The sequence below is a fragment of the Diprion similis genome, chromosome 6 (genome assembly GCF_021155765.1).
Source record: "Diprion similis isolate iyDipSimi1 chromosome 6, iyDipSimi1.1, whole genome shotgun sequence".
Classification (NCBI taxonomy): Eukaryota; Metazoa; Arthropoda; class Insecta; order Hymenoptera; family Diprionidae; genus Diprion; species Diprion similis.
The window spans coordinates 21,500,450-21,525,416 of record NC_060110.1 but is presented as its reverse complement, the minus strand read 5'-3'; the positions used below and the strand labels follow the sequence as shown (position 1 = coordinate 21,525,416).

General features: G+C 37.5%; 3 protein-coding genes across 5 annotated transcripts in view; 2 read left to right on the top strand and 1 right to left on the bottom strand.

Annotated features, from left to right (window-relative positions):
- The window catches only part of LOC124407478 (A-kinase anchor protein 200-like), a 52,784-nt gene extending 33,306 nt beyond the window's left edge, over positions 1-19,478 (top strand). Inside the window, exons 5-8 of one of the 2 annotated variants that reach the window (XM_046883651.1) lie at positions 13,246-13,536; positions 16,850-17,014; positions 17,402-17,479; positions 17,593-19,478. In XM_046883651.1, coding sequence (XP_046739607.1) covers positions 13,246-13,536; positions 16,850-17,014; positions 17,402-17,479; positions 17,593-17,637 — 579 coding nt within the window. In that variant the 3' untranslated portion in view covers positions 17,638-19,478. The remainder of the gene's footprint in view (positions 1-13,245; positions 13,537-16,849; positions 17,015-17,401; positions 17,480-17,592) is intronic. The other variant, XM_046883652.1, reaches the window with a different exon arrangement.
- Positions 19,479-20,139: 661 nt separating this feature from the next.
- On the bottom strand, positions 20,140-21,016 carry LOC124407482 (COMM domain-containing protein 8-like). The gene is made up of 4 exons (XM_046883659.1): positions 20,878-21,016; positions 20,618-20,779; positions 20,369-20,521; positions 20,140-20,301 (listed from the first exon to the last, which is right to left on the bottom strand). Exons 1-4 carry the CDS (start codon positions 20,941-20,943, stop codon positions 20,143-20,145), a joined length of 540 nt encoding a protein of 179 aa, XP_046739615.1. The 5' UTR covers positions 20,944-21,016; the 3' UTR covers positions 20,140-20,142.
- Positions 21,017-21,422: 406 nt separating this feature from the next.
- LOC124407481 (splicing factor U2af 38 kDa subunit) lies at positions 21,423-24,747 on the top strand. 2 transcript variants are annotated; one of them, XM_046883657.1, is made up of 6 exons: positions 21,423-21,587; positions 21,695-21,782; positions 21,859-21,925; positions 22,019-22,307; positions 23,484-23,537; positions 24,069-24,747. In XM_046883657.1, the coding sequence occupies exons 1-6, from the start codon at positions 21,544-21,546 to the stop codon at positions 24,373-24,375; spliced, it is 849 nt and encodes a 282-aa protein (XP_046739613.1). In that variant the 5' UTR covers positions 21,423-21,543; the 3' UTR covers positions 24,376-24,747. The 2 variants fall into 2 exon arrangements, with proteins under 2 accessions (XP_046739613.1, XP_046739614.1); XM_046883658.1 differs by lacking the exon at positions 23,484-23,537.
- Positions 24,748-24,967: the final 220 nt, after the last annotated feature.

Below are 24,967 nucleotides of genomic sequence, written 5' to 3'. Positions count from 1 at the left end.
CCGAAATTAGTCTTGGCAGATGCTGCCTTCGTCGGGTGCTTTTCAAAGCACATACAACAAATGCTGTGCTCAGTCGCCGTAGCTGCAGACCGAACGTAATATGTACCAGCTATCGAGAACTCGACGTTCTCCGTTCTTCCATCGAGGTGGTTTCGACATTCGAGGAAGTCGTGTCTCCGCGCTTGAAGGAACTTGGATAACCGGTGATTGAATTTCCTACACCACATTTACTCCGCACAGCTGTTACGTACCTAAATTCCTATCTAACACGGATTCATTTTCTACATAACGGATGAATTTCCATAATTCACTTACGTATATAGTTATATACCTTCGAACGTTATTTGCAATCGCAGCTGTCGCCGCTGCTCCTTTATCTCACGCTTTTTTCTCTCCGCTCTATACGTAAATACTTTCTTCTCTATCTTACTTATATTATACTCGTGTCAACACTGATTTGAACTTTTTAATATCAAAATTTTTATTCAATGGACAGAGACTATAATTCACTTGCAGATCGAGTGACAATTACGTTTACTATAACTTATAGTATAATAATAATAATAATAATAATAATAGCAGATCCTCGCGTCCCTCAACTTTCTCTCTTGTGATGCACTTTGTATCTACATCCTAAACTATGCGGGGATCAATGCTCGTCGAGGTGTGCGCAGTGCAGATAATAATATTACACGTTAGGCTTAACGCCAGGTTTGTTATACCTGCACTGCACTGCACTGTGCGGATAGGTGTTATGAGCGAGCGATTGTGTGTACACTGTACGAGTACACGCTACGCGATTATCGAGGAGAACAATAAAAGGTGATAGGAATGCGCGTGCTTGAACCTCGTCGTCGTCGCCCTCGCCTTCGCCCTCTTCTTCCTCTTCTTCCTCTTCTTCCTCTTCTTCGTCGCCAGGATACTCGTCTTTCGCATTCCTCAAGTGCCGATGCCAATACCGTAGGAGACAACGAGCGATCGAAGCGAATACGATGCGGACGTCGCGAATTTACCAACCTCAAACCTCCTCGTGATGTGTTATGTGTATAGTAGTACGAGAGTCTAAGACTAAGATTTTTGTCTAATCGCATCGAGGATGAAACCATATAGAATCGATAGTTCATTTCATGTAGATCGACTGTGATACCGAAAATGCAGTTTTCTGAAATTCATCGCTTTACGTCTGACATGAGCGCATTTTCAAAAATTATGCCATAAAATCTAATCGACTTGTGTTATAGAAAGAAGTCTGATTTACAGCCCTGAGATACCGAAAATACGCTTTTCAGACAAAAATGACGTTTCGTCTGGTCAGGAAACCATTTCCAAATAAAACAAATACATATATATATTCATACATACATAGTATTGCGTCTGAAAATGATTTTTATAAGTAAATTTCGGTTAATTGATGCGAAATAATCAATTTTCAGAAAGAAAATTTATTTGAAAAATGTAATAAAATTTTATATAACACTATAACACATTATTAGATATTGATTAAAGAGAAGTTTACCCGAAACCATCGAACTGATGTTGAAGGACTTGTAAAATAAATTTTACAAAATACAACAGGAATGAAGCATGAGTAAAACTTATCTACTGAAACTAACAGTATCGTGACTACTATTAGTCACTGTTGGACTCATTTTCAGCGTCCAGTAATCAATGTCGCTATCGATAGAGACAAACACGTATAACAATCAAATGCCATTTGTGAAACTTTTTTTGCTTTTTTTTTTTTTTTTTTTTTTTTATCGTTTTTAACGTTGTAGGCAAGATTGAAAATTTCTGAAAACAATGCTTTGGTAATCTCGATAGTCATATAAAATATGTGAAACAAATTTAAATTCAATTGCTATGATACGAGTCGGATAAGTATGACATTTTTGAAAATGCGCTCAGGTCAAAAGGCAAGACGCACAATATCTGAAAATAGTATTTTTAGCGAGATTTTTAGTAATAAAATAACTATCTAACTAAAATCTACGTACATTTTCAATATCAGACATATATCGTGATAATGTGATGTGCATGTTTTTTTTTTTTTTTTTCTTTTTCCACGTTTGTTGTCCGGCAAAATTGTATCGTTGTCGTTATTTTTATATTTGTTCGTATCTTCTTTGGGATCCGTAGAGAAAAACAAAAAAAAAAAAAAAAAAAAAAAAAAACAAAAAAAAAAAAAAAAAAAAAAAAAAAAAAGTGAAAACGGAAATAAATTTTAAAGCGACGTATTTAAAGAAATCTGTTGTTTCAGTTGGATATTTTCAGATTGCGAGGGTAAAATTACTGTTATAGAAGAAGTCGTCGAGTGGCGAACAACATTGTGTAAGCTATATTATATGTATAGAATATTACACGAGCTTTTGCAGCTGCCCGATTTGCTGCTGCACCGCACGTCGCTTTCACGTGGAACAAATTTGCTATATAGCTCCGGACTTTGGTTGGGATTATTATTGCGTTGTTGGAGAAGGGCCGAATAATGCAGCAGCGGAGCGCGTGTGCGAGTAATTTGAAACGGCCGGATCGATCCCCCACCTTGCCGGGATTTCGGTTTTAGGAAACTTTTCTTCCGTGTAAATACACGATGTGGTTGTAGTGGTGTATGTAGACGTCTAAACACGTGTCGTTTCTCAATGTTGCTGGCTGAGTATAAAATGCATCTTCGCAACTCTCTTGGTATCATAAAAAAATCAACCACGATTTTAGCAACCCAGATTCAAGATTTTGGAAAATATGGATCTTGTATACGCGGTGAGTTATCTGAATTTCTTTGTCATATTTCGTTGGCTTGTTTTTCTTTTTTTTTTTTATATCCCCACCGGTTTAGTATTTTATAAATATAATTCGGTTTGAACGGAGAGAAAATATATTAGATTCAAAACTATAATTGCTTTGCAAGTTTTTCAATCAAGTTGATGGTCATTCTTATGGAGTTTCGAAATTTGAAAAAATCGTTTCGCACAATCGTTTCATTTATTAATTTCCAACTGAAATCTATCGTACAAGTTATTTATAGTTTTTTTTTTTTTATTAATATTTGTTGACGCATTGTACTAGCGTGGGATTCTCTGTTTTTTCTTTCCTTCACTTGCATTAAATTATTGCAAAGCTGTTAATAAACCGAACCTGTTATATATATATATATATATATATATATATATTTACGGTAGTTTCAATTTCGAAATTAGAATTACAAAGATTGGAAAAATCTGTCAGGTTGAATCAAATCGTACTTCCATTCGTCGAGTACAAGAGAAGGATGTAAATAAAGAAGGATGAAACTTGATTAATAACGGTCTGCCATGTACCTTGTACACGACTAAAGCTTATGCCTACCGGATTGCGCTGAGCGACTTGTATAGAGATCGAGGCGGGGCGCAAAGCGGATAGAAAACCGAACAATAGATTTTTCCTGCAGGGGTTTTAACACAGGCGAGATTTTCCAGACGAGAGACTCACACACGTGTGCATGATTTAGAATCTCGTCGCGTCGTAGGGCTTCGGATGGATGAGAGCAGTGCGGTATAGGCGCTTCTCTTCTTCTTCTCTTCTTAGCTTCTCAACGTCTAATTTCGAGAATAGAATTGTCGAGGTCGTTCCACGCCGCGTAGGTTGTGTGTGTTTTTTTTTTTATTTTCCCCTGTTCTTTACTTTCTTTTTTGTCCTCAGACATCCCTCGTAGATGTCTCGCGGTCCAGGAAGCAATGCTGACTTTGTCTTCGACTTCTTCTTCTTACTTCTTCTCCTCCTCCTCCTCTTCGTTTTCGTCTTCGTTTTCGTCTTCGTCGTTTGACCCCCGCCTCGCTGGTTCCTTTGGCCAATGGTACAGCGAGCCGTGGGACGATTTGCACCGTCTCTCTATATAACTTGGTGGTCAAACCCGGCAGACGTTGAGTCAGTGCACTGTGTTTGGTACGAGCGGTCCGTGCGTGGAGGTATATTTTTAACCGTTTCGAACGATCATTTTTATCATGAGAAGCAAAATGAAAAATGAAAAAAAAAAAAAGAAAAAAAAAATTATTACCTAAATTTGATATACGTATAATAATCGATACGAACGTTTTGGTTCGTCGAGGTTTTACACGCGTCGATTAGTTTTATGTGTACAACAACAATAACAATAATTTTAATAATAATAATAACGATAATAATTGTAATGCCGATGAATTTGTGCGAATCATTTGTCATGAAGTGCAAATGCAAATAGTGTCGAAATCAAATCAACGAAACATTCAAGATAAACGTGTTTAAAAAAAAAAAAAAGAAATGAAAAAAAAAAGTGATCCAAGAATTTTCAAAAAGAACTATATCTTGCAAGATTTTTCTCACAATCAAGTTGAAATGAACGACGATTCATGATTATTGAATTCGTAAAAAAAAAAAAAAAAAAAAAAAAAAAAAAAAAAAAAAAAAAAAAAAAAAACCGCGTGGGACATAATTTTGTCTTTTTTTTTTTTATAGAGACGGTGATGAAAAGAGTAGATTTAGATTTCTTCATCTTCTTTGTATATTTACTGGTTAGTTAATCATTCGTTGATTTTTCGCACCGCGTGTAAAACCTCGAGAATTTGGTAAACCAACCTTGAAAAGTCACAGGGTGTCTAGCTGCAAGGGAAATCTGGAAAACCGGGAATTGTTAGGGAAATCGGACATGTGTCCTGGAATTTTTGTACCTTCTTCCTTGTCAGTGTGCGAATCTTTGAAATGTAGAAAATTACGCTCTGTGAGACAATTGAGGGGATTAGTGTGAAAAGGGTACAATTGACGAGAAATATTGTTCTTGGAGGAATTTTAAGAATTGATAAATTGATTTTGAACACTATGTAAAATTTATAAAAAATATAAACAAGTTGATTGTCTCAGATCGATGTTTCTATATAACTTTATGATTCGAAAGAATGGTTAATCTTAATCTTTCATTAGTATCTTGAAATTGAAGTGCTTATTGATATACGTTTGGTAATTGACCGAGAAACAAAATTGAACTGAAAGAAAAATCAGACCAATCCGATGTCTAATGTTTAACTAATTTGCATGGAAAAAAAAGTGAGCTCGTCAGTAAGGTTAAATTGCAATGACAAGTCCGTGAAAAATGTTTTATTTTCTTTTGGAAAAACTGGGAAACGTTCAAGGAGTTTGACATGACATTAACGCTAGACACCCTGTGACAAGATCTAGGAAGAAAAAATCGCTAAGATCAATTCGATCGATTATTTGTACGCAGCTGGGTCAATCGAATCGATTTCATATTCGACCGTCTAATTGAACGAAGTAAAGCAGCCGATAGAGTATAAAATTTTGGCGAGACAGTGTCGGGTTCTCTTCTCTTCTCTTCTCACCTCTCCTCTTCTCTTTTCTGCGTGATAAGAATCGCGGGTTTAATCAAGATGGAGGCCGTCCTTAAGGTAGGCCGGACGATTAGCGGCGGCATGTGTCGAGCCGCAGGGGCAGTAGCTCGGGGTGCTCGTCGTATTTTGGCCTCGGTGCCGCTGCTAGGGATAGCAGCCCCTGTTAATCCTGACGAACCTGCACCTGCACCTGCGAATGAAACCTCCACGATCATCACCACGGTACGATATGAGCTGCGCAAACCCTTTCCCTATCTATTAAGGCTCTTCGTTATGGATCCTTCGCGTCTTTTTTGCATCTCCGCTTCTGTCGCCATTTCTGTATTATTTATTGGACTGGTCTAACGGAAGACGATGGATTTTTTGCCCAAAATTGATTTGACAAGGTGATTACGGTCAAGAATCAACGCGTTTTTAGTCGTTTTAGTTATTAAGAGATCTTAGTTCTGCGTTGAGAATTTTTTCAAATTTCGTTTATTGAATTGGAAAGTTTTTTTTTTTTTTTTTTGCTTATTTTTCCTTCGAAATACGTGATAAGGTATTTCGAAATTGTTAAGTAAAGACTGGATATTGTTAATCATTTTGAAATGCGGTTAAAAATTTAATGCTTACTTTGATCGAAAGATTATTTTATTATCGACGATTCTGTCACAGAGACACTGTATTGATGTTGATTTTGATTAAAATACAGGAATGTTAAATTTTTGGCGAACATAGAAGAAATCAGCTTCATTGAATTTGTGAAAAATAGTTTATTCGACAAGGTAAGCCGTTGTTGAGTGAAATCGAACGAGCGTATTGGTTTTTTAATCATATTAAAGCGATTTAAGATGAAAAATCCACGTCAAAATTTCAGTGTTCGACTATCTCGTAATAAAATTAATGAAAAGGTATTGAATTTCGACTCACCTACTTACTTAACCGTATTTACCTTAATTTCTTGTAAAATTGATCGTGAAAATGTTCCAATTTTTTAATAATCTATTTCCATCCATTCTATTTGATTTTTCGGTAAAATTAAAAGCGAATAGAACGAATGATGAAGTAGAGAATGAAAGAAACGTGACAGTTGTTGAATATTCTTTACCAAAAATAATACTAACTTACGTTATACTTCAGTTTTTATGTACAATTTTGCTTTTTGACTGACTTTGAGATATATAATCCTTAAAAAAAATGTTGCTCCAAACGTGCATGTTCGTCGTATGATTTGTCTCTGCGTTACTAATTTTATATAAATTTAATAATCGTTTTATTTTTGAATCACGTGAATCATCGGGACGCGTCGCTGCGTTGACTCCCGCATTCCTTTTCTATTTCCTTCGCGAAATGTTGGAAAAATACCGAGGCGTTCTCCGCGACTTGTTTTAGGAGTTGAGATAATTTTGGCACGAACCGCATCGCAACAACAGCAACGCGCTACGCATCGTTGGTGAAAATGAGTTATAACTCATCACGAGACAGTAGTTTTAAGAATTGCGCAGGATATTGCAATGGCGTCAAATGTTGCTTCAACTTTACACCTGATATTATTTTATCATTACGACTACACGGTGCAGAAAATTTCAGCCTCCGGTGCAACTTTTTTAGTGCAATGTTTGGTACTTCGGACTAATCCGATCAGGATTCTAATTGAAACGATCGTTAGAAATTCTTTCATACATTCGTGTGGCTTGATTTTTCACTTTGAAACGGATTCATTAATTTTCATTTTTTATTTTATCATACCCATACCTGTATAAGGATACGCGCGATTTGGCAATGAGAGTTTAAAATGTGACTCATGATTGTCTCCAGAAACCCGTTGACGTGTACAATTTTGGATTGCCGATGAGATTTTCTGTATACCGGTTGGTATATATGTATAAGCAATCGCGTCATCATTCAAGTCGGAGGCGTGCACGAGTCTTTTCATTTTTTATCTGTTTTTTTTTCTCCTTAAGACAGAAGCAAAGTTTCATTTTTTCTCTCCGCTATTACCGCGCTTTCTCGTTATTTCGACGCGTCACCTTTATCATGCGCTCTTTTAAGATACCGCTGGAATTCTCATTTCTTTGTCGATAATTCGGCTGTTGCTCGTGTCTATCCCCGGTAAGACGACACTCGTTAAGCACGAGAAACGAGGAGCAACGGCTTGTGTAAAAATAGCGTGGAAAGTTCGCGAATAAAAGCATCGAGACTACCACCCGGCTGTTGAGCTCCTCGTGATGCTTTTCGCGGATGCTCTTAATGCCAAACTCGAGCTGAAATAGACTCGCCACCATACGCGATGTTGCGATATCCATGGGGTGTATATTCGAGGCACTGTGATGCGATCGCTCTCCTTTGTCATTCATGAACGAAAATAGTTTAGCGCCGACACGCGTAAAGGCAGGCTGTAAATGTCGGTATGACGGGGGAACGGAAGTGGAATTTTTATCGCTCACCCTGTAACGGATAACTCCCAAAACGTTCCCTATCCGCGCCCACGCGATCCTCTGTTTAAATTTTAAAATAAAATTTATTCCTTGGTGCGGAGTGGCGATCAAAATAACTGCGGTAAGGAAAACAAAAATTCATTATACCTACAAGTAGCAAAAGCTTATACTGAAGGCCGCGAAAAATTTTTGTACAAAAAAGAAAAGACGATAGATAATTACCAAATTGTGTTTTGTTTTATTTTGTTATTTTCCTTTTTATGCCCACAAAAAAAAACAAAAAAAAAAAACAAATACCAACCAATAAATCTGCTCTACGTTATAGGTGTGTTTTAGTTGATTAATTTACTCGGATTGTTATCGAATATCTTATAACGATTAATTTTCCGTCCTCAACGATGCGTGGGTACGATACGGTGAATAAAGAATGTTTAGAGAGGGGTGAAAAGTGACAAAGCGTCTAAGGTAGCGCAGTTCTCCATTGATCCGGTGGTTAAATATTAAGGCAGACGTTAATTGGTGGGATAATTAATCGTTGAAGTGATCGGAAGGATTTCTGTACAGAAGATCTTAATCAAATAATAAAAAGTTTTGTATCTGCGACTACGGCGAGGACGTTTCGACGATCACGGTGACGACGACGAAAGCGAGACACGTGGCGTAAAAGTTTATTTCATTACCGATAAGACACGCCTGGGTTTAAGCTAAATATTGCGTGCCGCACGACTTGGTGGCAGAAAGAATTTCTTTGCCAGATATAAAAGCTTTTGCCTGTTATATTATACCCTTTCAACCTTATACGGCATTCAATCAACCCCTCGTCGATTAAGCACGATTTAACGATACCGAAACTTGGGGAAAGAACGGGGAAAGAAAAGAAAAAGAAAGAAAAATATTTAAGGAGGAATGAAATCGATCAATTTTGGGTGTCTTAGGGTGAATTTGTCCTTCTCTGAAAAGCCTGATTGGTGGGAGAATGTTGGAATTTTCTAGATATTTCAATGCTGAGCAGCTTGAATTGTCACTGCCGATCAACGCGTTGATTAACGATTAGCATCTTTGCTCAGTGCAGATTAGAATTATCATTGAGTTCCGTATTTTGATCGGAAAATTAGACATTTATGAAAATTGAGAAACATTCGTCTCTTACTGTGAAATCATTTAGCGAAGCTGCTGGGTAATGCCAAATGTTTCAACTGTTTGCTAATTTCGTTTACGTAATTGTGTTATCATAAGGCACGTGTGTTGTGTAACCGTCGTGCATGCTCATAACAATGTTATTTTAACATAATTTCATTGAAATTTAATCGTACTATTCGCACACCTGCAGAATATCTATATACTTAGCATACATATATTTATATATGTGTGCTTGAAACAACAATCGTTCTGGTCTGTTTGCATTCCGTTGAAGCTCGCTGAAATATTTCTTTGTCATAAGGAATGTTACTACACCAACGATGGCATTAAGGCATATACAAGTCGAGTTTACTGCAGCTTTGACACACCTTAGGAAAACTTGCTAATTTTTTTATTCCAATTATAATCTATTTATTTTTCTTACAATTGTGTAATCCTACGATGATGTGAAATTTGAAAGAAATTTGATACAAGGTGTGTCCCAGGTTTTTAAAATTTAGGCGTGATAATGATACGAGTTTGTTTACATACCACGTGAGACACGTGTAGATATATTTACTTTGTTTTTTTTTTACTTCTTCATTATTATTGCGTAATGATTTCAGTTTTATATGTATAATAAAAGATGTTTTTGTCTAGGTAGAATAACGCATGAATCAGGAAGTTATTCAGGAGAAATTTCAAAACGTATACTTTAAGTCTGTCGACTTCCCCTCCGTTCTTGGAAGATGTTAGGTTCTAATGCATTTTTAACGTGCGTCGAAGATACGAGGGTTGTTACATTTCACGGTCGATAAGTTTCAATGCGAACGTTATGTTTTTTCTTCTTTTTTATTTTTTTTTTTATCTAGTCTTTTCACTTGCTTTCCGCATCGTCTTGACGTAGTATGTTTCACCATATCGATGATTTTTTCAAATACATATACTACAGAATACAATATAAAAATGATATGTAGACGGGTGTGAAAATGTTTTCATCTCGAAGTGTTGAAATAAAATTGAAAGTCCCATTGCGATTCGCTATATTTCGTCATATAAGTAAAGAACCTGGGGGATGGGTGTATATATATATATATATACATAAAGATATAATATCTTATGTCCGTTCGAGGTCTGCAACCCTTGGAATCGTCTCTTGGAATACTTGAAGCTGCTTTCAGCATAATATCTCGCCGATCTCGCAAAACAAGTGGGCCGAATGGCGCATTTGTAACGTTATATAATGCAATATAGGCAGATGGGGATCAGTCCATTTCACTAGGTATGTGTCCGACTCGGTGCGAAATATCCTAGGCTAGACTGTGTCGTTTAAACGAGTCTATACCACAGTTCGGAAAAGTCTCACTCCCTCACTATTTGGGCAACGTTCCAGAGAAGCTTTGATTTTTTGCGGAGGCTCGATTAAATTAGAATTAAAGATCTGAATGAGAAGGAATTTCGAGAATGAGAAAACTTTGTGAATGAAAAAGTAAACCATCAACGATAGATCAATATTATTGTAAATCTGCGACGGTTTTTTTCTTTAGGTAATAAATATTTACTGATATTTATTTATATGTCATATTAGACATCATTTCCGCCCAAAGCGTGTGACGAGTAGCTGTTATTGCAGGTGTCAATGTCTTGCAAATAGGCTGAGTAGTTTTTTTTTTTTTTTTTTTTACTCTTTTTCGCATGACACACGTGTTGAGCGTCGTTGCGCAAAGTAGGTACGTACATCGCGCATGCATTAGTGCATGAAATGAAATTGTACGTCGAATGAAGAGAATGCATAAACACTACCGAAAGTAATGCATTACTATACTTTTACTTTCAACTTATCGACACGCGATCTCACTGTTTTGCGTATTTATTCAAATTGCGAGGTTGTTAACACAACGAGATTGTTAGATATATAGTAATAGCAGCATAGTTCAGAGACCTGATTATAGACGTTAATTTCTCAATTTGTAACCAGGAGGAGATTTTAAACTCGATAATGTATCGCGTGGAAAATGAATACCAGGTTTCTTGTCTCATTAATATATTACAGCAAAGCTCTTGGAGGCTGTTTTGAAAATATTAGCAGTTCCTTTCGTATTTATATTTTGCAGAACGTGCTACTTTTCTAAAACTTAATTCATTCCGGCATATTCAGCTTCCCCGAGATTTGCTCAGGTCTTAAAACACCCCGCGTCGTCGGGCAGTGGTCCAGTTTCCAAAATATGTTCCCCCTTGGGTTCGAGCCAACCGAATAGGTAAGCTAGGTTGATTTCTTCAGTGTTTTTCCCCCTTAGTTTTTATCATCAGATATTTCCGGACTTTTTTGGCAACGAAACGTCGGACTGCAACCTTTGCATTTTATTTATTCTTGTCGGTTTGGCACGGTTTGGGTTCATTTTTCGAATCTCTTCAATAGCGATTCCCAGCTGAGCCCCAGGCGACTCTTTACGCCTGTATATCAAAACGTGGATTGTTTTCTGACGCTCAAGAGGAATTGTTTTTTTTTTTTTATCCAGGTTTACCTGATTCGTATACGCGACACGTTTGCCGGGTAAACATGCACGGGATGAAATCTCCAGGGCTTTCCTCCTTCCTCCGAGTATTTCTCTTCCCCTTCTCTCCCTTCTCCCCTGACTTTGCCTTATACGCGTCAGAAATTCGATATTGGAACATCGGATGCGACGCGATTGAATTTCGAACGATATTCTATCGCTAAGCTTTGTTTTTCAATTCTCTTATTGACTTCACTGTACGAGCATGTTTCGAATGACAAAAGTACGCGGTGAGGATGATTAGCATGAAAATTATAGCATGTGCTGACGGCTGTTTAACAATCTGCGAGAATACGCAAAACGCAAATGGAGATGACTTAATGATATTGCGCAAGAATGCACAGGCGGTTAATTACGCTGTAAGGAAGTGGATTAAATTTCTCGGTGTTTAGAGAAGTAAATTGCGTTCTGTGAGTTAAGTAGGCACGAGACTTAGCTGGAATGTAGGAAAGAAGAATTCCGAGTAGAAAGTGTCATGTTTTGAAAAATTGTATTAAACTCCTTCTTTCGTCATCTTGTTATTGCGAAACGAGCATCATTTATGTTGTATACGCGTCTACAATGCAAAGCAATGACTAACATCAATTCATTCGTAATGTTAGCCAAGTTTCGTGAATCATCTTTCAGAGTATATGATCGAAAATCACTTACAACTTCTCACAATGGTTATCCTATTTCTGCAACCCATAAACTCTATACCAAAATCATGACGAGTAATTGAATACGCGTTTGTCAGTTCTAAAAATTACCATATACTCGCCATTTTCGGAACTTTGGCAATATCTTTCCGGATTAGATGCACGTCATGCAATTCCAAGACAAGATATAACTTCGTTCCTATCGGGGCATGCTGATAGTGAGTCAAAGCCCATCCCGAGAGTTCTTACGTGAAAGAGGAAGTCGTTATTCAAATTTAAGTGGACATTATCTTTTAGTAATTGACCATTGGTCTGACAATAAATCCTGTAACACTGCCGTTAATATGTTATGGGCAATCGCCAATTATCCCCCCCGCCCTTCGCCATTTCCTTTATTCTTCTTATCGTTAGTACGATCAACTTCTGAAGTACTGTTTTTCGTGGCGTTTGAAATCATCTATTGGCGTGGTGACACGGCGACACTATTGGTCTTCATTTCGGATTGGGGTTCTACGTGGCTGTAACCCTCCACTTTTCTAACCAATATCCCCCGTCGATTGCCTCCCTGAATCACCCTCGTGAAAGATCCCTCACATGCTGTTCGCCTCTTATCACATATACACACACCGAGCCTGGCAAGGGTTCTACTCTCGATTCGAGCACTCACTCGTTGGATAGAACAACTGTTGGATCTCGTATGTTGCAGTAAAATATGACCGCCTTCTTTAACTTCGTCTATAAATAGGGACTATTGAATGAAGCTTTTCTCCTGAATAATACCATTTCACAATTATTAATTATATATTGGAACCTACACTTTGAATCCCCAGATTTTGATTATCGATTTGAAAAAAGTATCCACAACAGCAAGAATCTTGAGACACAAAAATTGTCGAGCATCTTATTAGTGAGATAGTTTTATGAAAACAGAGTGGAATTAACACCACATGGCAGTGATGTCTATCCCGATAGGTTCGCTGAAGTGTGCAACTAATTCTATATCAAGAATATGAAGGGAGGTGATCACCTCGCACGCCTCGTACATATTATTGTTTGGAAATTCTTGCTTGTAGAGAATGTTTGAAACCAATGCGGTGTCATTATGTTTATTGAAAATCCTCTGTACTTCCGGCAAATTGTTTGATATTTTGAATTTTTATTCCAGGGTGGCGAAGAAGCAGAGGCTGCAGTGCCAGTTGAGGAGAGTCCCGCCGAAGAGAAGACTGAAGTCAGCAGCCCAACGGTAGAATCAACACCGGCGGTGGCACCTGCCCCTGTCAAGGAGGAAGAAAAGGCTGCCCCTGCCTCTCCCACCCCTGTTGAAGAAAAGAAAGAGGAACCCACTCCTGCCCCCACTCCCGTCCCTGTCGAGGAAAAGAAAGAGGAAATTGAAAAAGTCGAGCCTGTGGTGGTCGCTGATAAAGTTGAGGTCAGTCCAGTGCAGGCCATACCCGCGGTAGGAGTCGCTCAAGCTCAGCCAGTCGCGACGCCGTCTATCATTGAGAGGAAAACCAGTGAGGACCTCCCATCCCCGCTTCCTTCCAGTCCTCCACCAACCCCCATTGACCCATCCCCCCTGCAGCAGGCTCAGCATGCTGCTGCTAATGCCTCGGCACTTGCCGAAGCATTGAAGGTGCCTGCCGAGGCTGCTAGTATGGCATCACAGGTCGCTAAAGAGCAAGTCGAACATGCCAAGTCACTTGCCGAGTCGGAAACGACTGTTCTTTCAGAGTCTAATATTATCGAGGTTAAACTTACATCCGAATCTCATCCTGTTATGGTTAATCAGCCGGTCACAGAGGTACTCGAAACTCTTAAAGAAACTGAAATTCCACCCGTTGAAGAGGACCAAAGTCTTCCTGTAGCTTCCAACGAATGTCAAATTGTAGCCGAAGTTGTTAAATCTGTCGAATCAGAAATTAACCCAAGCCAAGCCATTTCAGATGGTTTAATCGAACAAGCTGATAATTCATTGCATCCTGACGAAAAGGTTGACGTATGTTTAAAAAGTTTGAAAGCGCAAGAAATAGTTGAAAATGGCGTATCTGGTCTCCACTCAATGTCATCGGAAAATCTCACTTCGCTGGCGAAAGATACGACCGACATTGAGAAAATTGAAATATCGATTATGCCTGACATTGATGTAACTTCCAACAAATCTTCCTTCGTTATTCAGTCGGAAGAAGGTCCGTTGCCGTTATCTGAGGAATCTTTAGTCGAAGCCAAGCCAGCTCTTGTTGTTCCTGAGGACGATTTTACCCAGTCGATTATGAAGGCAGTTGAGACAATTGATTTGCAGGAAAGCGAAAGAAAGTCTGAAGCCATTGATGTCGTGTTGGAAACTGATAAAGTTCTCTTGAATAAACCTGATTCAAATGCCTTGCTGACGGAAAATGTGGAAACAAGTTCTAGTGACATTAATAGCGGCGATGCAAACCAGACAAAAAGTGTAGTAGTTAATTCGATGACAAACGGTTTGGTCAATGAAATTGTACCCCCCTTGCCAGAATCGCCAATTCCCAGTTTAGAAAAATCGCAAGGTATTGGTGAATTGCTGTCAGAAAAGGTTGATGAGTCGTTAGATCATCTGACGGGTGGATCTTTCGTTTCGCCTAAAACTATAATGAACGATCTTTCTGGGCATTTGGATTCTGAGGATGTTTTTGACCCGATCGAGGAATTGAGAGCTTGTCACATGGCTTCTGAAGCCCTTGTTAGTCCTGTTAAAGACACTTTGCAAGAGCTATCCTTTTCTGTAACGGATATTTTAAACCTTTCGGAATCTTCTCCTCCTCTTACGAAACTAGCAAGTCCAACAATCGAAGTGTTGTCGGAATTCTCAAACTGTCATCAGCTGGCCAAAGAAATTTCCAACACATCAGACGATCTTCCAGTTCCTCCTAACGAATTCGATACCTCTGTTGACCCCGTTATGATTTGTCCTGTACTGACAAAAAATGTTTGCAGTCCTGCGCAAGATATTCCTGAACTAACAACCGATCCCGAAATTGGCCTAATAATTTCAAAGGCCACTAAAGATCCTGAGTTGATTATTGAAAATGGCAGCCCTGCTGAAGAACCTTTGTCTCCAAAAGTCCCAGTGGAGAATGTTGCATCGTCTCCCCCCAGCTCTCCCAGTCCTACGAATATTCTGATATCACCTAAAGAGTCTTCACATACTCAATTAAATGATGAGCAGAGCAATCAAGAATTTGAAGTGGAGTCGCTATCACAAAGCCTTAATTCATACAATGATTCGGATGTTCAATTGAAGGAGAGATTAGCTGAATCGGAGGAAATGAACGGATTGGAAAATTCACCCAGTTGCCCATTGTTGAAAGCTGTACCAACCGCTGTGCCGGAAAACGCCCAGGTGACTAACATGCACATCCCTGGCATGATCAAACGCGCCAAATACTGGTGAAAAAAAAAAAACCAAACCAAATTTCACCATTTGATTGACAACTGTCTCTGTATGCGCTCCAACACTTTGTGATAGCCTGAAGTATCTCATCCTTGGTTCCCAATTGTATACGTTCCCCCACTTCATCATCCCGTATCGATAGAATTTAACATATTTCATCCACTTGTCATCGTACTTGCCGACGATCGCATTCGCAATTTCTGTCATATAGAGCTCGTTGTGGGGTTCAGCATGACATTTCTTAGGCAATTTAATAATATTTATATCCGATAGCATGATGCAAGATACACAGAGCAGATTTTATAGGCTTTGAACTCTCTTTTTCTTGTTTGTTGGATTTCCTTTGAAAAAACCAAACGAAATAGTACTTGTCTATAAAAACAAGGTATCAGTCACAGCATTAAGGAATCAAAGAATTCTTTTTTAAGGATTCCCATCGTTTGTTACCCATAAATTTGACGAAGCCTTTGCTCTTGGCAATTTCTCTCCTTCTATCTCACTCTCCAGCGAAATTCGCCTGCCATTAGTATATGTGTGTTATAATATGGTTACGAAAATCTTTTACCTTTCTCCAATACAAAATTATTAACAATCTCTAATACTATGTCCTAAAATTCCTGATCCCACGTGTTGTTTGCCTCTTGGTTTTCTTGAAATATTAACATAATTTTATTGCAACTCAAAATAAAATCAGTGCCACGTAGATTGGCTTTAAAAAATGGAATAAGCAAAATTGATGCCTGTAACAATGACGAAATAGTAGAGGAAGTGTTTTGCAGAAAAAAACACTGTTATGAATAACATACTGTTCAATAATTTGAATTCTAGAAAACAAACTCATTGATAGACGTAGTTGAGCTGAAAAAAATTACTATTAGTTAGTAAAATCTAGGAGTTGATATTTAATCAAATAAATTTTCAATGTTTTCACTTCGTAACTTTTGTTTAAGGTCGCGTCTGTTGTAGAATATGTGTTACATGGTATGCTGCGCATGTGAATTGTCTTGCCTGGGGAATTATATAATAATATCATTGCATGAAGTTATTGGAATTTTTATACTTGTCATTAGACCGGATCAATTACCTGATAACATCCATTTGACATAGTAAAATATTTATTCTGTACATTAGGTGAAGAAGCATTCAAAGCAACCGACCTAATTCAAAATAGTGGAATAAAATATTTTGCATCAATAATTCACATTGATTTGACGTGCATTATCAAAAATGTATAATTTAATCAATCATAAGTATCATTTAGAATTATGTAATTAGTACAGAGGGAACTTGGGTGTGTGAAGAATTTCATTCGAAGCTTTGGCCTGATGATAGATTAATTTTACAGAAAATTGCCGAGCCTGAAGCGCCTGCTGAAAACCCAGCTGAAGTTAGCGCAACAGAAAGCGTGATCGAAGCTCCAGCCAGTCCTGCTCCACCAGTACCAGCAGAGCTGCCAGTACTCCCACCATCAGAGCCCGCTCTCACCGAAGATGTAGCCTCTGTGACCAAGGTAATCAATACAGATATTTTTCAGAAAACTTGAAACTACAGTCAGAATTCAATAGAGAAAGAAGACTACAGTCGCATTGTAGTTTGAATAAAGTTTGTTGTAAATCTTACAAGAATGATGATCGCCGATCGACTATTTATTGCTCGCCGAGCATAGGTAGTTCTGAAGTTTATCAATAAATAATCAAGTGAAGACTACAGAGCGAGGGGCCATCTGACTTATATATGATGTATTATTTTAGTTTTATTCTTTATGATGTAGTATAACATTTACTAAAAGTAACTGAGAATTACTTACGATTATTATTATACTTTTATACATTTATGTGTTCCCAAACTTCAAAACTTTGGTTGTCACACTATCAATTATTCATTTTCATCTTAACAGGCTATTGAGGACTTTGAAATCAGCGACAAAGCAGTAGCGGCTGCAGTCAACGAAGCCATCGAGAGCAACAACGCAAACGTGAGTATGAAGTTATTGTAACAGTAAATTTGGTTTAACTTGTGAATTAACATTAAGACAAATTCTGTACAGAAAATTAGTAATTTTCATTTTCGTTTTTCTCGATGTTACAGGAAATTGTCAATGATTCGCTCCACCAGAAGGTCATCACGGAATAAGCAGCGTTAAACCGAATTGTATTTGGGAAGAACAAAGTTTTTTTTTTTTCTCGTTAAAACCAAAAAAGTATATTATATATATATACATACACACATATATATATGTATACATATATTTGGACCATTCCTGCAACTAAACAGAAAATAACGTTCTTTTATTACGAGCAGCAGAAAGCAAAGCGCGATTGTTAAATGAAACATTGTGAGAGCATACAGACTTTATAGTAGACCCATTAATTATTAACTGTTTGATAGGAAAAAATCTTTGGAAAAAAACAAGTGAAAAAAGGATAAATAATTTAGTAATTGGAAAGAAAGTAGTAATCTAATTAATTGGTTTTCATAAAAGAAAAAAATATATATCAGTCACCGAAATTCGCGCTCGAGCGATAAACACTTCTTCATGAAATAAGTGGATGAAAGAGATAGATGATGGCGTTTTTATCTTTGGGCGGTGCCCATCGCAGGTGACAATTTTCCTGCCATGTAGAAATTTTAAAAGTGTCATTAATTATTAATTAAGCCCAAGAAAATATTGAAAGAATTCGAGCGGCCTACTGTGCGTCCTAAGCGAATTGGAGTGAGATAGATCGAACTCTATCTTGGGTACTCCGAGGGAAATACTCAAAGGGTAACGCCCTATCGACTCAGCAGAATGCACAACGTGGAAAAGGAAAGGCGAAAGGAAACTCAAGAAAAAACTACAATACCACGACCATCATTAACCACGACGCAACACAGCGTAGCATGAATATGAAAGATAGTTTCACATCGGAAACCGTGCATAAGTTTAATTATTTTCCTCGTATTTTTGTTTGTCGTTTTTTTTTAAACTACAATGTTTTTGTATTTATACTATTTGAGATGTTTTAAGTTGTAATAAAGAGCTGCACACACGTACACACATAAAAAATGCACACACACGCATAACTTACATACGGAAGACGAGAATAACACGGTACATAAATGGAGTGAATATACAGTAAGATTGAGCAATGTAAGTGATATATAATCTAAAAAAAGAGGCAAGTGTGTCTCGGGATGCTAATTATATCCGTATAAAATACTTGCAAAACCTATCCTAATTTCTATAATAATTATTAAAAGAATATTGCCTAATTACAATTACGACGCCCCGCACAACCACCCAATTATCCCCGAAACACCTTTTACAAATTTTTCATACGATATTTCTACGTTTATACGAATCTCCGGAGGTTAAAGTAAAACTAACTAATTAATTAATTATGAAAGATTTTATTAAGCTCGTAGCGTAGAGAGTATAAACCTTAACGAAATAAAACGAAAAAAAAAAAACTTAAGAAAAAGAATCCATATGTACGCCCCCAAATCAGAATTATTACTCTAAGTGTTAGAGAAGCGTGTGGCCATTGCTCTTGATCGACATTGGTTTTAAAAGATATACCTATTGATAAGCAAGAAGATGGAAGTAAAATTAAAAATTGTATAGTAAACCCCTACTCTTATGGATTTTAATTATTATCTGTAATAATGGTTACAAACTTACAACGAAATTGAATGTTCTTTCGAAATAAGATTTGACGATAAACCAACAAATCTTTCTATTTAAATTCTTTCGATGCGACTGATTTGCACCAATCAATTATATTAAATCGCAAGCCTGAAACGTCCTTGAATCATAATCCCTCGTTATTTTATGTTGCGTTGAAGACGATATATTTTAACGTGGACTTTCATTCGTGGACGTTTTGGAAACTTGGAATTCAGTTTTCAGTGTCTTTAATCCGCAGTTATAATAGTAACTAAACTATTCAACATTTATCTATAACAAACCTATAATAAACTGTGAAATAAGTGTATCTATTCTCTATAATTTCCAACTGCCTCTTGATCCTCACACTCCATTTAGTCTCACCTCTTTCTCGCTTAATTGTGGCTATAAAGCCGTCCTATAAAACACGTTATGCTCTCCAATAATAGCTGGTTCCTTACAGCTTGTAAACTTGAGCAAAAATACTTACCGCAATAAGTATAAAAGTTAAAAAAAAAAAAAAAAAAAAGGAATCTGACGTGCATTTAAGTGCAAGAGACATGTTCCTAGTTCGCATAGTAACGTATTTTAGAGTTCTATAAACAGATCATTATTCGTCTATCAATCTCATAACAAATCAAATTATTTGTACATCATAAATATAGTGAATGACGTATTGAAATCACGTATACGGTATAACAATTGAATTGTGCAGGAAAATGTTTTGTTTTTTTAGTATTCTGTAATCATGCTTTAGGGTCAATGTTGCTTCATGTGATTGATGTCGAAAACAAGATATTTTTTGTGTACAGTACATTTTCGGCGTAAAGCTTAAATGCTACAGTATTTGAGCTTTTCAATTCTTAAAGTAGGCCGCGTATGGATATGATAGAATCAATTAATACAATGGAATAAAATAAGATTATTCAAGATGCAGGCATATTTTTATTCTTAACATTAGTAAAAGTTCGGTATAATAATAGTTTCTCAAATCATCCTCCCACTTCCTCCAACGTATTTATCAACGTATCTAGTTCATCTCTGTTCAATTCAAGATCGAGGATTCGCTGACTTTTGCTATCTTCAATGATGAGATCCAACTGCAGAAGAGGTTCCTTCAACGTGGCCAATTTGCTTGATCCCATAACCCACTGAAGGAGGTAATTATTAAATGTTATCAGCTCACTTATACAATTATTTCTTTTTCTATTCAAGTACCTTTAATCTCCAGTCAAAGTCGAGCAATGTCGTTCCATTTTTGATGGAATGCTCCCTCAATAGTGCCTTAAGCAGTTGCTCTCTTCGTATATTTACACATTTGCGTATTGCAAGTTGTAATTCAGCAGGCGCTTCAACGTATCGTTGCGGCATCTGTCGCGCATATGATTACAAGAAAAATTGTTGGAATAAAAGAAACGTACAAGATACTTAGAATAAACGATTGAATGATTATGAGTAATAGATTACCCTTTCATCTTCAAGATACAGTAGTGCCGGATTTCTTAACAAATCGAAAATAAACTGACGGGCAGTTTTGAACTCATTCTCGGTGCATTCGACGCTGTTGGTAAACTGTTGAAACGTCACCCGTTTCCGCCCGCATATTTCGTCGACACAGGCGTGAAGGAACTGGAAATCGAAGATTGGAATGGTGATGGACCTATCGTTCAAACGATACGGATTGAGTTTAAAATTAGTAGCTTAGATCTTTATATTCATAAACATACCTGGTTCATAAAATCGCTATTTTCTTTAGTAAATATATTTTGTAACAATTCAGTTTCATCCTCCATTTCACAGCGGCTTTAATGATCCAGTCCCTAGAATAGAATGATCCAGTCAACGAATGGTCACTCTGTTCCTCGGTTTGTAAGACTGTCGTTATTATGTGCAGCGCAGCTATCTGCCTTCGGTCAAACAGCTCCGAGATTTCAACAATGCTGCCACTCCGAGGAGAAAATCACCAGAGTTACTGAATTTTCTTATAATTTTGATTGGAGGGATATATAATTTTCTATTAGGATTAAAATTTCTTCGACAAAATGATGTAACAGTGAATTAAAAATATCATTTAGTTTTATCGTGCGGTCATCATTCTTAAGCGTAGCCAGATTTTTCTCAAGATATTAGGAGATTCAAGTCGAGGTGCAAAAACGTTTCTGAATTGGTCAGACTGGCCTTATAGTCTCGACCGTAGTCACCCTAGTGTTGCCGGCTGCGTACAGTTTTGTATCTAGATTTATATGCTGTAAGTTGGCTGCCTTGAGCTCTAAAGTCTGCGAAAGCGTGTCTCGGGGAATGGTCTCCGTCGGTTTCTCTCTGAAGTGTATTAATTAACTGTTTATCGTACGACGGGTTCCAATCTGAGGTTTAATAGCGGATAGAGGCGAACCATGGCGGAGTATCTCGCGTCCATTTTCGGTACCGAGAAAGACAAGTAAGTGAATTCATGTTCATCAACCTTTTATGTGAGAAAAAAAATTACTCATAATCAGCGTGTGGCTGTGCGTTCTTGATTAACGGCGTCCCGTTTAACCCTTACAGAGTAAACTGCTCCTTTTATTTTAAAATCGGAGCTTGCAGGCACGGAGATAGGTGCTCACGTATACACAACAAACCTACGTTCAGCCAGGTAAACAACTGCTTTTTCTGAGTTATTGATTTATAACCTCTGATTCACAATTGAAATGTCTATTTCTTGTTGACAGACATGCTTGCTTCAAAATCTTTACGTCAATCCGCAAAATTCTGCCAAGAGCGCCGATGGTTCACATTGTGAGTATCGAATTATAGAACCATTTGATAATGAATCGGACCTTTGTTAAATTTATATCCTGTTTGTTAAATTAATTTCTTTTTTACGAACAGTGGTAGCTAATGTTTCTGATGAAGAGATGCAGGAGCATTACGACAACTTTTTCGAAGATGTATTTGTCGAGTGCGAAGATAAGTATGGGGAAATAGAAGAGATGAACGTATGTGATAACCTCGGAGACCATCTTGTTGGTAATGTCTACATTAAATTTCGGAGAGAAGAAGACGCAGAAAAAGCAGTCAATGATTTGAACAACCGGTGGTTCGGTGGAAGGCCTGTTTACGCCGAACTTTCACCCGTGACAGACTTCAGGGAAGCTTGCTGCAGACAGTATGAGATGGGGTAAGCACGAGGGTCTTAATTTACACGTGTAAAGAAATTCTTTTAATCATGAATTAATTTCGAGCCTGCGATTCTGTTCCTTAAAGTTGATGTGGCATTTGTAGGTACTCTGATATATAAGAGTTTTTTTTTTCAGGTATTAATATTTTTACCTATTCGACCTTGATGTGCAGATCACTGAAGTATTTATTTACTGAGTCTCAGATCGATTGAATTATAGAAAAAACATGCTATGAATGATTTAACTCAATCCACAATCGCATTGAGCAATAAAGTTTAAACTATCTCCGTTTCTGGGACAAGATTTAGTAATTTTTGTGGACTATTCTGTGTTCAATGCAAAGTCGTTTATAAAATGTTGATATTGTGTGGTTTTTTTTTCTTAAAAAAATCATAGTTACTGGTATGAAATTAAGTCAAATTATCAATGAATGCTAAATAGGAATTGACGAATTGGTGTGTGAAAGATAGTAATGTGTGATTGTTTTTCAATGAAACTTTTCATTTTAGTACCACATTATAAATTGCGGTCCTTTTATCCATACTGCGTTCAACGAAAGAACGGCGTAGTTACGAAGCCAAATACGTTCAGTTGGATTGATCCCGCTGAATGCGCCGCCCACTTTACCCACTCTAGGTTACCGGATGGGTCTCGCTGCTGGCTAGACCCGACTATAGCCAACAAGTGTACCCAAATATTTAAACCTAACAGTTGGTTTCAGACCTGATGGTTCATTGCAAACCGTCCAGAATAAATGTATTCGAGATATAATGAACCGCGGTGTTTAGATTACAAAGATTCTACAAATGTATAATATTATAGGTACGTTACTGAGTAGCGAGCTCCACTATCCCCAGCTGTCCCACACTCCACCGAATTTGCGCAAAGCTATGTCGTTTTCTCATTGAACGCAGTGTAGAACAGATGTATGGTGTGTCCTTGCATGTATTTTGGTTCTTTATCTCTTTATCTTGACTAGGACCTACTGTGTCAATGAGAAGTTTGACATTGATTGACTTTATTTTTCCGTGGATATGATGCATAGATGAATCTTGTCATGATTGCAATTTCTGTCGCTTATGCCTTACCGAGAAAATATCACAAAATATCTCAATTGTTGTGATCCACAATTAGGCAATGGAACAGGGCTTAACTAAACCAGTTTTTTCAAACAGATTATCCATTCCAGTCGGTGATGGTGGAGAAATCAAGAATGAATCTGCAATCGGGCAAGTTCAATGGAAGTATTAATTTCCAAAATTCTTCTTTTCGAACTACTCCAAAAACTCGTAATGTGGAACAGGAAAATCACAAACAAGCACGCAATGCAACTAGAGACTGCATATATCATGGTTGCATTGCCCAATGCTTTTGAATTCACCTTTTTCTGTTAGCATCGAATTTCCTGTGTGATCAGATTACCCGCATACGTGTTTCGTAGCCATTTATAGTAGCGCAACTTGAAGAGATATAGAACCATGAAAACAATCGTTTTTATGTCCGTAAAAGAGAATCATTTCCTCACATCAAGGTGGACAAGAAGAATTGTTGTTTCTTTGCATGCGTAGAATGTATTTCAAATTATATATTGAAATGCATTGCTTATTTCGTAACGTTGATATTTGATTGGTCTCTGGTTTGAAAGTCCGTATATTTTAGTCGATTATTTTCCAAATTGGCAGGCAGAAGAAATAAATTTATTTCAAAATCCTTAGAATTCCTTCGTCGAGTTACTAAATATTCAATTTTCTTGCTTTCAGAGAATGCACCCGTTCTGGATTTTGCAACTTCATGCATCTGAAACCAATTTCAAGAGAGTTGCGCCGTTACTTGTACAGCCGCAAGAAGGGCGGTAAGGGTGGCGGTGGTGGCGGAGGTGGAGGTGGTGGTGGCGGCGGAGGTGGCGGTGGTGGCGGCGGTGGTCGTTCAAGATCTCGATCAAAGTCACGAGGCCGTACCGATCGCAAGCGTAGATCTCGCTCTCGCGAGAGAAGATCAAGATCCAAGGATCGTAACCGCAAGGGAAGGGATGATAAGGGGCGCGACGGAAGATCTGGTCGCTATTGATGTAACTCTTTTCTAAATCCAACTGAAATTTCACTACCTTTTAATTTTCGATGTATCAAAGTTGTTAGAAGCATCTTTAAGATCTGTGCAGCAAGTTTCGAAAACTGAAGAAAGGAAATGAACCTTATCAGTTCTTGCAGCAGAAAAACATAGTTTCAGTTACAGAATTTATCACGGCGTCGTGGTACCAATAAGTTTATCAAGTTAATAACTGCATTTCAACAACGTTCACGTGTAGAATAAATCTTTTAGTCGTAAAATATCAATATGTATTGTAACTAGTATTAATTTGAATGTCATATTGTGAACTGATCCTTAGTCAGTTATTGTAAATCAACAGCCTGTGAGAGAATAAACAATACTTGAAATGTATGTGCAAATATATCGTTTCCAATAAGTACACCAATGCAGCATAAGTACGTACTCTAGGGCATTGGTCCCTTCCTGCCCGATTTTCACTGGCATCGAATTTTTACCAAAGCTTACCCAGGTAGATTGTATGTACCATTAAGCTGTTTCAGAAGAAAACGATTTGCGATTTTCCATCATGGCACCTTTAAAAAGTTTGTTTAGGTTGAAATAATAAAAGAAA

Bases quoted from the DNA above. Each gene is read 5' to 3' on its own strand.
- LOC124407482 (XM_046883659.1), bottom strand. From the start codon at position 20,943: ATGGAGGATGAAACTGAATTGTTACAAAATATATTTACTAAAGAAAAT. The intron at 20,780-20,877 runs GTATGTTTATGA...TTCGATTTCCAG, and splicing joins ATAGCGATTTTATGAACCAG to TTCCTTCACGCCTGTGTCGA. The intron at 20,302-20,368 runs GTACTTGAATAG...TACCTCCTTCAG, and splicing joins ACTTTGACTGGAGATTAAAG to TGGGTTATGGGATCAAGCAA.
- LOC124407481 (XM_046883657.1), top strand. From the start codon at position 21,544: ATGGCGGAGTATCTCGCGTCCATTTTCGGTACCGAGAAAGACAA. The intron at 21,783-21,858 runs GTAAACAACTGC...TCTTGTTGACAG, and splicing joins ACAAACCTACGTTCAGCCAG to ACATGCTTGCTTCAAAATCT. The intron at 21,926-22,018 runs GTGAGTATCGAA...TTTTACGAACAG, and splicing joins GAGCGCCGATGGTTCACATT to TGGTAGCTAATGTTTCTGAT.